Source organism: Acinonyx jubatus, chromosome B2 (assembly GCF_027475565.1).
Source record: "Acinonyx jubatus isolate Ajub_Pintada_27869175 chromosome B2, VMU_Ajub_asm_v1.0, whole genome shotgun sequence".
Classification (NCBI taxonomy): domain Eukaryota; kingdom Metazoa; phylum Chordata; class Mammalia; order Carnivora; family Felidae; genus Acinonyx; species Acinonyx jubatus.
Window position 1 is genome coordinate 114,388,711 of NC_069385.1, and position 12,395 is coordinate 114,401,105.

Sequence of the window (12,395 nt, forward strand, 5' to 3'; positions counted from 1 at the left end):
ATTTTTGAGGTGCTCCACTCCTTCGCCCTGGCAACTCCTTTGGTTTTGGTTGTGATTATGGGATGGTGCACCGGCCCACGTTCCCTCACGCACAGAACTCACTCAACGATCTCCTGCCCTTCTGGGTTTGACACGCGCCTGCTCTGGGAAGTCTCCCCCAGAGTCTGACGCCCACAGCCTGCCCTGACGGTGTTTCTGCCACTGGGTGTCAGGAATAAAGATGTCTTCCAGCGACCAAATTCTGTGGCTCTCCAGGCTCACTTAACGTGCCAGGTTCAGCCTTGGCCAGAGGGCGGGAGAGTCCACTGTCACTGCTATGATTCTGTCACTTCACAGTGGCGTGTACACCCCTGTGACTCCCTAGTTCACTCTGCCGGCCTTGTGGGGTGGGACCAAGGCACCCCTCTTCATTCCATCTCCAAAGAGCTAGCAGCACGGGTCAAGGCCCAGACATCCCTGGCCAGGCTTTAGGACGGAGGCTGTTGGTCCAACAAGGGATGGGGGTGAAAGTTCCTCCCCAATTTAGGGTCAAGCCCAATCTCTCCACAGGCTTCTCCACAATCAGGTCTTGTGGCACCACCCCTCACCCTGTGACACTCCGGCCACACTGCCTTCTCTCTGCCTCTTCCCTCCCCCCGCCCCTCAACCTCTTACCCTGGCAGGGCTGCTCCTCACCGCCAGGGAGATGGCATCCAGCAAAGTGCGGGCCAGGGGCAGGCGCTGGGAAGGGCTGAGTGGGACAGCAGGCCTCCCAGCTCTTACCTGCTCAGCCTAGGTCCCCAGACAGTCCCCTCTGCTCACCTTCTCCTTCAAGTGCCTATGGCAGCTACAAGAGATGCGGACAGGCAGACAGAACTCTTGGGCAGACAGAACTCTCTCTAGGCTCACGGCTGGGGAGAGAAGCCCCAATCCCTCCCTCAGCAGGTGCACAGCCACATAGGAGACCTGCCGGTTCTGATTAGGGCGCTCACATCCAAGGCAGATCTCGCTCTCTCTGACCACCACTGAAGCTTCCCCTTTGCCACAGTTTCCCACCGTCACTGCTCCCATCCCCAACACCGTCGGTCGGCATCGCACAGCCTCTAGCACGGCCACTACCCCTACAGCCAGCAGCCCTGAATCCTAGGGTCACCCTTTGCCCTTTTAGCCCCCACGATGCAAATAACATCAAGATCCTCACTCAATACCAAGATTCCTATGTGAGAAAGGACTCATTTACCCATTTTGTTTTGGGTGATTTTTACACAGTCAACTGTCTACTTAGTATGGAGATTTTAGTGTATTGGTTGTATTTAGTTGTATTTAGTGTTATTGCACTTTCACCTTTCAATGGTGACCTTGCAGCAAACTGAACCATGTGCTCTGTCCTATCATGCACTCTGTTGTCAATCTTTTTTGTTTTTTTCAGTGAGGTATAACTTGTACACAGTAACTACGCAAATCTTAAGTGTACCGCTGGACAATTTTTACATATGTAACCACCATCCCGAAGATTCATGTTCCTTCTCAGTCAACACTGCGTCTACAACCAGTGACCTGACATCAGAAGTTTGAACTTCACATAAATGCTTTCCTTACAATCTTATTTCCAAAGTTATCATGATACTTCTGAATATTTTTTAGTGGCAAAAAACTGGCTTAACCAGGGCTCCTTGGAGAATGGTTGATTCCAAGGTAAGGCAAAGAAAATATAAGCTGGGAGCATCTCATGGCACCAGAAAGTAAGGAAGTGCTTTAAAAATGATGGGATCAGGGGTGCCTGGGTAGCTCTGTCAGTTAAGCCTCCAACTCTTAATTTCGGCTCAGGTCGTGATCTCACGGTTCATGAGTTTCAGCCCTGTGTTGGGCTCTGTGCTGACAGCTCAGAGCCTGCTTGGGATTCTCTCTCTCTCCCTCTCTCTCTGGTCCTTCTCTGCTCAAGTTTTCTCTCCCTCACTCTCCCTCTCTCTCCCTCTCTCTCTCTTTGTCCCCTGCCCCTCTCTGGCTCGTGCTCTCTCAAAACAAACAAACAAACAAACATTTTTTAAAAAGGTAAACATGGGGCGCCTGGGTGGCGCAGTCGGTTAAGCGTCCGACTTCAGCCAGGTCACGATCTCGCGGTCCGTGAGTTCGAGCCCCGCGTCGGGCTCTGGGCTGATGGCTCAGAGCCTGGAGCCTGTTTCCGATTCTGTGTCTCCCTCTCTCTCTGCCCCTCCCCCGTTCATGTTCTGTCTCTCTCTGTCCCAAAAATAAATAAACGTCGAAAAAAAAAAATTTTAAAAAAATAAAAAAAATAAAAAAATAAAATAAAAAGGTAAACATGATGGGATCAAAAAGACATAGGAGACAACTTGAAGGAGAACCCAAGGCCCAAGGCTGGGACAACCTGAACAGCAAAATAATGACAATGTCAGATAACCCATGAAATAAATACCTGTGAATCTATACTGATATAAATAGATACACGAATACATAAATGGGAGAGAAGGGACAGCTCTCCCTTAGGTTAGAATAGCAATTAATAAATATAGAAGCAGTGAAAATAGAAAATCACAATTAGGCAAACATCACAGTAATGACTGTTCCAGGCAAGAGCCATTCATGAATGTTAAAAAGTGGGTGAAAGACTGACGAGAAACATCAGAATTGCATAGTCTCAGACTGTCTCTACAAAAGATACTTACCAATTACCAAAGGGAAAATAGTAACTTCACAGGGGAGAGACTCAGGAGACCCCCCTGAGTCAAGCGATCGAAGGTGGCAGGAATGAGACCTGCCAACACCAGCTACCTCCTCATACACAGACATCGCCTCTGTGGTTTCTTCCCCAAAAGGCATGACCCTCAGTTTCGTCATAAGAAAACATTAGACAACCCCAAGTTGAAGGACAGTCTACAAAATAACGAATCCATACTCTCCAAGAGTTTTGAAAATTTTGTCCTGGAAGACAAAGACTGAGGAATTGTCCCAGATTAGGATCCTGAATTGGATCCTCATCCAGAAAAGGACATTAATGGGAAGACTGGTCAAATTCAAATAAAGTCTGTAGATTGCTAATATTTTATCAACCTGAACATCCTGGTTGGTTCATCACAGTACGGAATATAAGATGTAAACATTAAGTGGATATGGGTAGGCTATTTGGGAACTCTACTATTTCTGCAACATTTTGTAAGTATAAAAATTATTGCAAAGTAAAAGAGAGAGGATACTTTTTTAAAAAACTGGTTTGAGTGGAGTCCCTCCTCCCCAGCCCCTCCAGAGTCTGACATTCAGCCCCTAGAGCGCCAGTGGCTCCTAAGCCTGGGGGCTCTCTCAGGGCCTGGACGGAGCTCCAGGACTTCCCAGACAGAGGCCCAGACCCCCCCCCACCCCCCAACCGGGCTCCAGCAATGTGTACAAGTGCCCAGAACTCCCTGTTGCCTCCAGGTGTGGTGGTCTTTCGGACTCCACTTTCCCACAGAGGCAAGTGCCTTAGTTTCCTCCTGGGAAGGAGGGCATGGAAAGGAAGGAGGCTGAAGGCCCTTCTGGCAGTGGAAGGAGAAAAACCCAGGAGCCAGAATAGACCAAAAGGAGGACCTTAGAGGACTTCTTTCTCAGTTTTAAAACAACCAATCTTTTGTTAAACATTTACTTCATGAGAAGAAAGCCTGTGAGCAATCATCAATGAAAGGTGAGGGGTGGTAGAGGGCAGAGGAAGCCCTGGAAGGAGGAGGGGAAAGGGGGAGGAGGGGGAGGACGAAGATCCTTGCCCAGGATCCTGGAGTACTGCTATGTGAATTCAGCTCAAATGCCCCAGGAGGTGTCTGGCCAGGCCCCAAGGTAGAGGCAACAGAGCACAATCCATGTGTGGGGCACGATGCTGGGTGTCTAACTCCCTGGGTGACCTTGAGCCAGTTACTTAATCTCGCTGTGACTCAGTTTGCTCATTTGTAAAATGGGGGTAGTGATTATGACCTACTCTGTGGGACTATTGCAAGGATTAAATGAATTAAACACAAATAAGCATTTATTTGTTTATTATTTATTTTAAGATTTTTTTAAATTTATTTTTTAAAGTTTATATATTTATTTTGAGAGAGAGAGAGAGGCAGAGTGAGCATGCACAGGGAAGGGGCAGGGGGCGCGGAGAGGGGGGAAGAGAGAGAGAGAGAGAATGAATATCCCAAGCAGGCTCTGCACCATCGGCACTGAGCCTGATTCGGGGCTCAAACTCACGAACTGTGAGATCATGACTTGAGCTAAAGTCAGACACTTAACTGACTGAGCCACCCAGGCGCCCCAACACAAATAAGCGTTTAGATTAGTGCCTGCTACATTAAAAGTGCTAAGAATTAGTTATTATTAGGTCGAACCTTATGAAACTGCCAATATCTGACATTTGGACCTATGAAAACAATGTTGGAAACTTCACCCTAATATAATCATCATTGTTCCACTACACCAAGCCAGGCTGAGGGCCCCTCAGACCAGGGCAGAGCCTTGGCCCAGCACTATTAGAAGCTCTCACTTCAAGTGGCCCAAGGCTCACAGGACGGGCCACTCTGTCCCTGCAGCACCTGTGCACACATTGCCTCAGGTTCCCTTGCTCAGAGGCCTCAGGAAGGAAACATCTTCAAGTGATCCTCCTGTCGTCAGTTCTGGGGCCCCTCTCCCAGGCAGTATGAGCCCAGATATCTGCTCAGCCAAGGAGAAGCAGGCGCCCTTCCTTCTGGGGGCTTCTGCCACAGCTGGGACACTGCCTTTTACCCCCGCAAACTTTGACACCCCCTCTCCAGTCCTGTTTGCCCATCTAGCTTGGCAGCTTCGCCCACGATTAGCCTAGCATGGTTTCCTCTGGTAAGTTACACACCACTTAGAGACTTGGGTTCCTAAAGCTTTGTCTTCACTGCTTCTCAGACTCGGGAGTACATTTCAGGAAACAATATTAATGATAATAAGCACCCTGTTCTGAGGCCGTAGGCCACGTATACCATTCTAACTGCTTCACACATATTAACGATTTAATCCTCACGGTAGCCCTGGAGGTAGGTACTCACCCCCATTTTACAGGCAAGAAAACCGAGGCCTACAGAGCCAAGTTACTTGCTTCTGACTGCACACCTAGAAAGGTAGCAAAGCTCGGATCTGACCCCGGGCAGTCTGGCTCCACAGACCGTGGCTTTACCACTGCACTATTCTACATAGTCCTCAACTTTCGAAGGAGGGTCTCTGCTTCCCCCTGATGCCCCTCCACTGGCTCCCCTAACCGGGGGCTCTTCTTCCCTGTCACTAAGGGTGACCAATGGCCGGTCTGCTGAAACCACCACAACTCTCTTTTATTTCTGCAGTGGCTTCGCCTAATTTTTCTTCGAGTCGCTGCAGCTGTTCAGCCCTCAAACTTCTCTCATCCAGGCTGGGCCAGTGTGGCTTTCTGGGGTACCTGTGTTCATTTACAGAGCTTCCTTTGCAGCCACTTAACCACACGTGGCCCTTCAGCAGTCAGGCTGCGCATGCCTTCTTTCTCTGCACATGTCACGGGCCAGTAGCTCACAATCTCGCACAACGCTCTTGCACCTGCACCACGCTTCCGTCTCCTAAGGGACCCTGCCCATCGATCTTAACACAGCTGGGCACAGGTTTTCTCTTCTTGGCCATAAAATTATGGAACAGTGGGGCTGGGAGGAACTTTGAGGACTGTCCACTTTAATTGCCCATTCTACTTCGTCTATAAGAGAGAGGTGACAGTCCTCGAGTAGTCTCATCGAGGTGTTAATACAGCAACAGACACAAATCCTCATTGTCATTCTGTGGGTTACTGAAGAAAGACCTCAAATCCACCAGATAATCGAATATGCAACCCGGTAAAGAAGAACATCTCTAGTTTTAAAGTCACAGACTATTATGGCCCTATGTTCTGCCAGGATTGTGAATTGCTGAAAGCCATTCCAGGAATCACCTCCACCTCTCAGAGCTAATCTGGGAAGCACTTTTATCACATATGACAAGGCCCACTGAGCCTGGCTCATGATAACTAAATTAGACCTTGTGCTCTTGATGTCCTGCTCCACCTCAACCACATTATCAGAATTGATAGCTCACCCCAGCACGCGGCCAATCCGGCCCCCTTGTGCTCATTCATCCTAGGACGTCGCATATGCCGCTCGTTGGCAGAAGCCGTGGCTCGCGGTCAGCTGCCGCAGCCTCTCGGCACCACAGCCAGCATCTGCTCACAGAAGCCCACTCTCTCCTTTTCCTTCCAAAGCCCTTACGTGGGCAGGCTGGGTCCCGTCTTTCCGTCTATCTGCTAAAGAGACTTCTGTTCTTTAACCACCTAACACCAATTACGGAGAGGTCCAGCCCAGGGGTCACAGAGAGATGTTGCTGCTCTTGAGAACACCTACGTTATTAGTTAGAACTCAGAAGAACATTCAACCTTCTTTGGCTTTCCACCCCCCCCCCACCCCTGCTTTTAAAAGAGCTTTATGCCCATTAAAAAAGAAAGGGAGAAAGAAAGAGAAAGGAAACTGCTTAGTCCAGAAATGTGCAAAGCAGAAAAAGAAAAGCCCATCGCTGCCCCCCAGAGATAACGACCACCGAACAACCTCCAGGCCTCTGTGTCTGCGGACTGCAGAGCCTCGCAATCTGTCCCCTCGACCCCCAATTCCCCATTCCCCCTTTCCTGGGCCTCCTGGAGCAGTTGCCTGGCTTTCCACCACCCAACGTGTGCCCCTCCAGTCTTCTTCACGTTCCCCAGCCAAGGCTTCCCGGACGCCTCACTCTCCCCGGCCGTCCCCTCTGCCTCCTTTGCTCTGTCCACCTCTCCCCACCAGCCTCCTCGGGAAGGTGTGCCAGGGCTCAGGCCCGGGGCTCTTCCCTCCTCCGTCCACACTCACTCCTCATCTACTGTCCCGGTTTTAAGGACCATCTAGCCAAAGGCTCCTAAACGTGTGTCCAAGCTCTCTCCTTCTCCAGCTCCAGACTCCTAAGATTTATTTGCCTACTCTAGATCTCCATTTGGGTGTCTAAAAGCACTTCCGATTTGGCATGCCCAAAACTGAACTCCTGAAATTCCTCCATAAGCCTGTTCCTCCTAGACCCTTCTCATAAACTGAGTCATCCTGACTCATCCCTCTCTGTCCTACTCTACACTCGACACATCAGGAGATCCTGTTGGCTCTATTCACAAAATATAGGCAAGATCTGCCCACTTGTCACACCTCCACTGCCACCATCCAGGTCCAAGCCATCCTCGTGTCTCACCTGGAGGACTCCAACAGCCTGCTGGGCAGTCTCCCTGCCTCCACCTTCGTCCACACCTACGGTCTACATAGAAGCCAGAGCGATCCTTTGAAAATGTAAGTCAGATCACGGCCCTCCTCTGCTTACGACCCTCTTATGGCTCCCCTTCCACTCAGAGTAAAGCCAAAGCTTACAGTGGCTACGAAGTCCTCTGTGACCTAGGTCCCTTGTGACTTCTCTGGCCTCACCTCTTCCTACTCTTCCCCTGGACCACTCTGTTCCAGGCCACCACCATGATTCCTTAAGTAGCCCAGGGAACCCCACCGTCCCCTCTGCTTGGACACTCGTCCCCCAGATGTCCATGACTCACTCTCTCACCTTCCCTGAGCCTTTGCTCAAGCATCTCCTTCTCAGTGAGCCTATCCTATTGTATTTGAAATTGTAAACTATCTCTTCCCTACCACCTAATAATCCCTTTATCCTGCTCTACTTAAAATAAAATTTCCTATGCTCTTGTTTATTGTTAAGTCTCTTCCCAACCAGCATGTAAGCTCTATGGGAACAGGGATCTGTCTATTTTGCTTTCCAGTATATCCTATGCCTTCACCAGTGCCTAGCACATGGCAGGCATTCAGCAAATGCTTGTCAATGAATGAATGAGACATCTCTTAGGCCTGCCTAGCTGCTCTGCAACCTTTCTAGCACTAATACCTATTAAAAAAATATATACACACACACACACACACACACACGTATATACATACATCTATACGTATACATATATATTTTTTAAGCTTATTTATTTATTTATTTTGACAGAGAGAGAGAGAGAGAGAGAGAGAGAGAGGGAGAGAGAGAGAGAGAGAGAGAGAGAGAGAATCCCAAGCAGGCTTGGTGCTGCCAGTACAGAGCCCAACTCCAGGCTTGATCCCATGGACCGTGAGATCATAACCTGAGCTGAGATCAAGAGTCAGATGCTTAACTGACTGAGCCATCCAGTTGCCCTAAAACCCTTTTCGTACTGAAGAACTCTGGGGCTCACTGACTTGGCCCATCGGCCTTCTGAGCACCCTGTCTCCTTTCCTCCTCTCGGCCAGGTACCTGCCATTGCACCTTCTCCCTGTGCAGCCCCACTAACGGAATGGCTCCCTCTCTGATGCTCATCCCAGCCCAGGCTAAGCTCTTGGCCACTCACCTGAAAGTCCTCCTCATCCAAGATCTCTTTTCTCCACTTGATCAAGAAGGCTGCACACACGTAGAGATGAAAGTGGGAGAACCCTTCCGGTTCAGACTGGGAAGGGAAAGAACAGTTAGGTCTCCAGGCCCTGACAAGGAGCCGGCTCTAGTCCTCTCGGTCCTGGTCCTCCTGCAAGGTAGGAGCACAGCAAGGCACTCCTTTCACGGCTGGGCACACAGAGGCCTGAACAGACTCTGTAGAGGCCCTGCCCATGAGGCCGAGGCAGACACAGAAATAGAAAGGAGGTAGGGGATTCTGAGCAGCTACTCTCCACCAGGGCAGGGAGCTGGGGGCCTCAGGGACAGCCTGGCATGGAGAGGGCAGGGGTCCCCTCATACCTGGTATGTGTCCCATAGGCGGATGGTGCAGCGAAGGGGAAGCTCCCGCATGAGCAGGTTGTTCATCCAACGAAAGGCAAACTGTAGGTATTCGACCTCGTACCTCCTGAAGTGATTATGTACCTGCTCTGAAACAGAAAGTGTCATTGGCCCCAAGACCACAACCTAGGGGACTGACTGGACCCTGAAAGGGTCGCATGAGCCAAAAAGGCAGTTTCCATCTCCTTCTCCCCCCTTCTCCTGGGGAATACAGGCACAGAAGGGCCGAACTGGCATCCGACTGTCCTTTATGTTGGATTCTGCCATCTCACAGCCACACCACATGGGTAACCCAGTCCCACACTCGGCAAAACTATTTTAACACCCATGGTGACGCTCTGGGTACCTTTCCTCCTTCACAGGGCTCCTCTGGCCATAAAGCGGCAGACGTGAGGTTCACTTGGCTGCTTGACCCCATTACTCTTCAGAGGAGGAGGCAGAATGGAACAGAACCATGGGGGTCACCTTGGCCATCCTCCTGCCAGTGAGGACTTCCTCCTCAGCATCCCTGACAGATGGCAGCCAGCAGGGACTTAAACACTGCCAGAGAAAGAGGTTCACTGACTCCATCAAGGGCAGCCTCTCCCACTGATGTATTAAGTGATTCGCCAGAAAGTGCTTCGCTGTATTCAACAGAAACTAGCTCCTTCCTGACTCCCACCCTTGGTGTTTGTGTGGTGTTCTGGAACAACCCCAAACAAACCTGATCCCTGTTCTACATGACAGCCCTTTAAATAGTGCTTAACAGCATTAAAAAAAAAAAAAAAAATTATTATCCTCCTCAGTTTCCTAATCTAGAAAATGCAAATAATTATTCGTACCTCAGAAGATTCGGGGGAGGAGAAAATGAGAAAACAAAAGTGCTCACAGCAGCACCTGGCATGTGGTAAATACGTAAGACATACATTTTTTGAAAGAATAATAACACTAGTTATTTCTGGGGAATAGGATTTAAGGAGGGGGGAGGATGTTTACTTTTCATTTTGTGCTTCTCCGAATTGTCTTAATTTTTATAATGTCTATTACTTCTATGATTCAATGAAACAATAAAGATATATATATTTACCAATCCAATATCCTAAAGTACTATGCCTTTACTTATCAGGTACTCGCGAGGGCAGAAAAAACAAGGAGAGGGCAGACGGTGGCAGAAACCACAGCCCTCTGCCCTCCGGGCCCACGCTGAAGCTCACGGCTAGGTCAGGGCAAGAAGGGGAAAAACCACCTCCGGACGATGTGTCGGAAACAACCGTAAATCAGCAAACAAGACAGGAAGACGGAAATCTTGTCATGAAAGGAAGCTGGAGTGAGTGGCACAAACCAGGGAAGGTTTTCAAGAAGAGAGAAGCTGGGGAAGGAGAGAGAAAGATACGCGGTTTTTGTATGGGGGCGGGGTGAAAGGCGATGCCTTGATGAGGCACAAAATCCACACAGAAAGCCAGGAAATGAGGTTTATTAGTTGTATCATGTCTGGTAGAGTCCTAAAAAAGCTCTACAATGTAAATGGTGCTACGGAGCCCACTTAACAGAAGACCTTGCTGTGAGGTTCTAGGCTATCTTTATGAAACTTAATTCTGACTTTCTCTTTCTGGGCCTCAGTTTCCTCATCAGTCAAGAGCAGGGCTTCCCAGCTTGCCTTTTAGTTCTAACATTCCATGATTCCAAGCCAGAGCCAAGGAATTACTGGAGGGCTCTCGCCCCTCAGAGACCTTCTGTGCCAGGAAGAGTCATGTCTCACTTCTTGCCCCCACCACACCCCCACCCCCACCCCAGCCCAAACTAGTCGCAGAGAGCTGCGGAAAGGCCTGCCGGATATCAGCCAGACTAGAGGACTCTGCGTCAAGCCCAGGAATTCTGAATGACATCACCACCTGAAGGACAAGGTCAGAGTACAGCTTGACGCTAGAAGCAAGGGAGAGCCACAGGCGGCTTCAGAGCAGGAGAGGGACGGAACCAGGATGGTGCTCTGGAAAGATGCAGTTGTATCACAGAAGGTTTAGAAGAGGAAAGAGTACAGAGGAGGCAAGTCCTTATAGGAGGAAGCTGCAGAAATCCAGGCATGGCTGGATCAGAGCTGTGGCCAGGGAAATGGAGAAGAAAGGGCAAATTTGAAAAGAAGAAAAAGGGAGGAAGGGTTGGAAAAAAGAAAAAAAAAGGGTGAATGTGAAGAGAGATGCTAAAGAGAATGGACAGAACTTGGTGACAAAAAACAAAGGGGAAAAAAGAACTCGAGGGGCCCGCAGACCTCTCGCCTCCCCTTCCTGCCGATGCGTGGAAGGACGCGGGCGCGCCAACAGCCTGAACGGAACTGGAGAGGGTGGTGGCAAAGAAGCGGGCAGAGGAGAGGCCCCCACCAGCACAACTGGCTGTGTCGGAACCATACCGTGCTGCTACCAGAGAATCCCTCTTCTTCCAACCTACCATCAATTCGGCTGACGAGCTCTTCCAGCGCCTTGACCTTCTTCTGGATCCCTGGTTGTGCAAAGGTGTAGTTATCCTGCAAATGACACAGAGCCCGGGATGAACAGGGACTCCAAAGTCGTGCTACCGCTCTCGAGTTCACTGAAACACGTTTAAAAGCACAAGCTGTTTTCCACAGCTGGTGCCCGGGTTCTGGAGAACAAAGGAATCTACAGAACAGCAGAGGGTGGGCAAATCCTGATGGAGCCCTGCACTGTGGAGGAACGAGGAAGAGCCGTGCTGGGCAGTGGGGGGGGGGGGGGGGGGGGGGGGGCGCTCCTGGCTGACGCTGAGGAGCAGTAAGGAGCTCAAAGGCCTGCAGGGAGTCCCTGGACCCGGGCAGCCCGCATGGGCAGAGCCGGCTCACCTGGATCCCATCTAACAGCTTGCTCATACACCAAAAGCTGTCGGCTTCAATGCTTCGAAGCACGTCCTGAGACAAATTGGTCACGTCAAAGTTCTCCACGTCCTCTTCTGTAAAACAAAAGGTGAAGAAAGTCCAGAGGTCTTCTCTAAAACATGGAGAAAGCTAGAGACTGGGATCTTCTACGGGGTCCTTCAGGCCAGGGGACAGCCAGGCTAAAGTGATGCGAGGAGTAAGGGCCTGTCCTCCTCCTCCTCCTCCCCTGGTCAGGTGGGCAAGCGGGTCCCAGGAGAGCTCTTGAGGATCTCGTTACAACACTGAACAGGCCACTCCTCACACTGGTTCCACCGGGTCCAACATATCTTTCTCGGCTGTATTTGTTCATTCGGCTTTAGGAAAAGATATTTCAGGCCTCATGCTCAGTGAGCTACATACCCAGACCCTTGGAGGTGGTCTGGAAAAATTCTTGATTTCAGAAATTCAGTAACCTGTCTAGCATACGCACACCTGCACGGACTGAGAAAGGTGGGATCAGATGGACCCTGTGGTTCATTTTTTTTTTCCTTTGGCCCCCCCATAGTTCATTTTAAAGACAGAATCTCCATAGTCTGACAGACCCACTGCTGAGACCACTCAGAAATGAAGATGAGGGTGTGAAGGCAGATGGCTCAAGCCTGACAGGGCTTCTGGGACTCAATTTCACCAGGCTGGTAGGACCTAAGCTGGGTTCCGTAAAACATCAAACCTATAGGGTACT

General features: G+C 50.0%; 1 protein-coding gene across 2 annotated transcripts in view; it reads right to left on the reverse strand.

Annotated features, from left to right (window-relative positions):
* Nucleotides 1-12,395, reverse strand: part of TBC1D22B (TBC1 domain family member 22B) — a 79,708-nt gene that overhangs the window by 11,453 nt on the left and 55,860 nt on the right. Inside the window, exons 9-13 of one of the 2 annotated variants that reach the window (XM_053222868.1) lie at nucleotides 11,642-11,748; nucleotides 11,236-11,311; nucleotides 8,776-8,903; nucleotides 8,396-8,491; nucleotides 6,636-7,284 (exon numbers count right to left, since the gene is read on the reverse strand). In XM_053222868.1, coding sequence (XP_053078843.1) covers nucleotides 7,138-7,284; nucleotides 8,396-8,491; nucleotides 8,776-8,903; nucleotides 11,236-11,311; nucleotides 11,642-11,748 — 554 coding nt within the window. In that variant the 3' untranslated portion in view covers nucleotides 6,636-7,137. Of the gene's footprint in view, nucleotides 1-6,635; nucleotides 7,285-8,395; nucleotides 8,492-8,775; nucleotides 8,904-11,235; nucleotides 11,312-11,641; nucleotides 11,749-12,395 lie in introns of those variants that run through there. The other variant, XM_015069796.3, reaches the window with a different exon arrangement.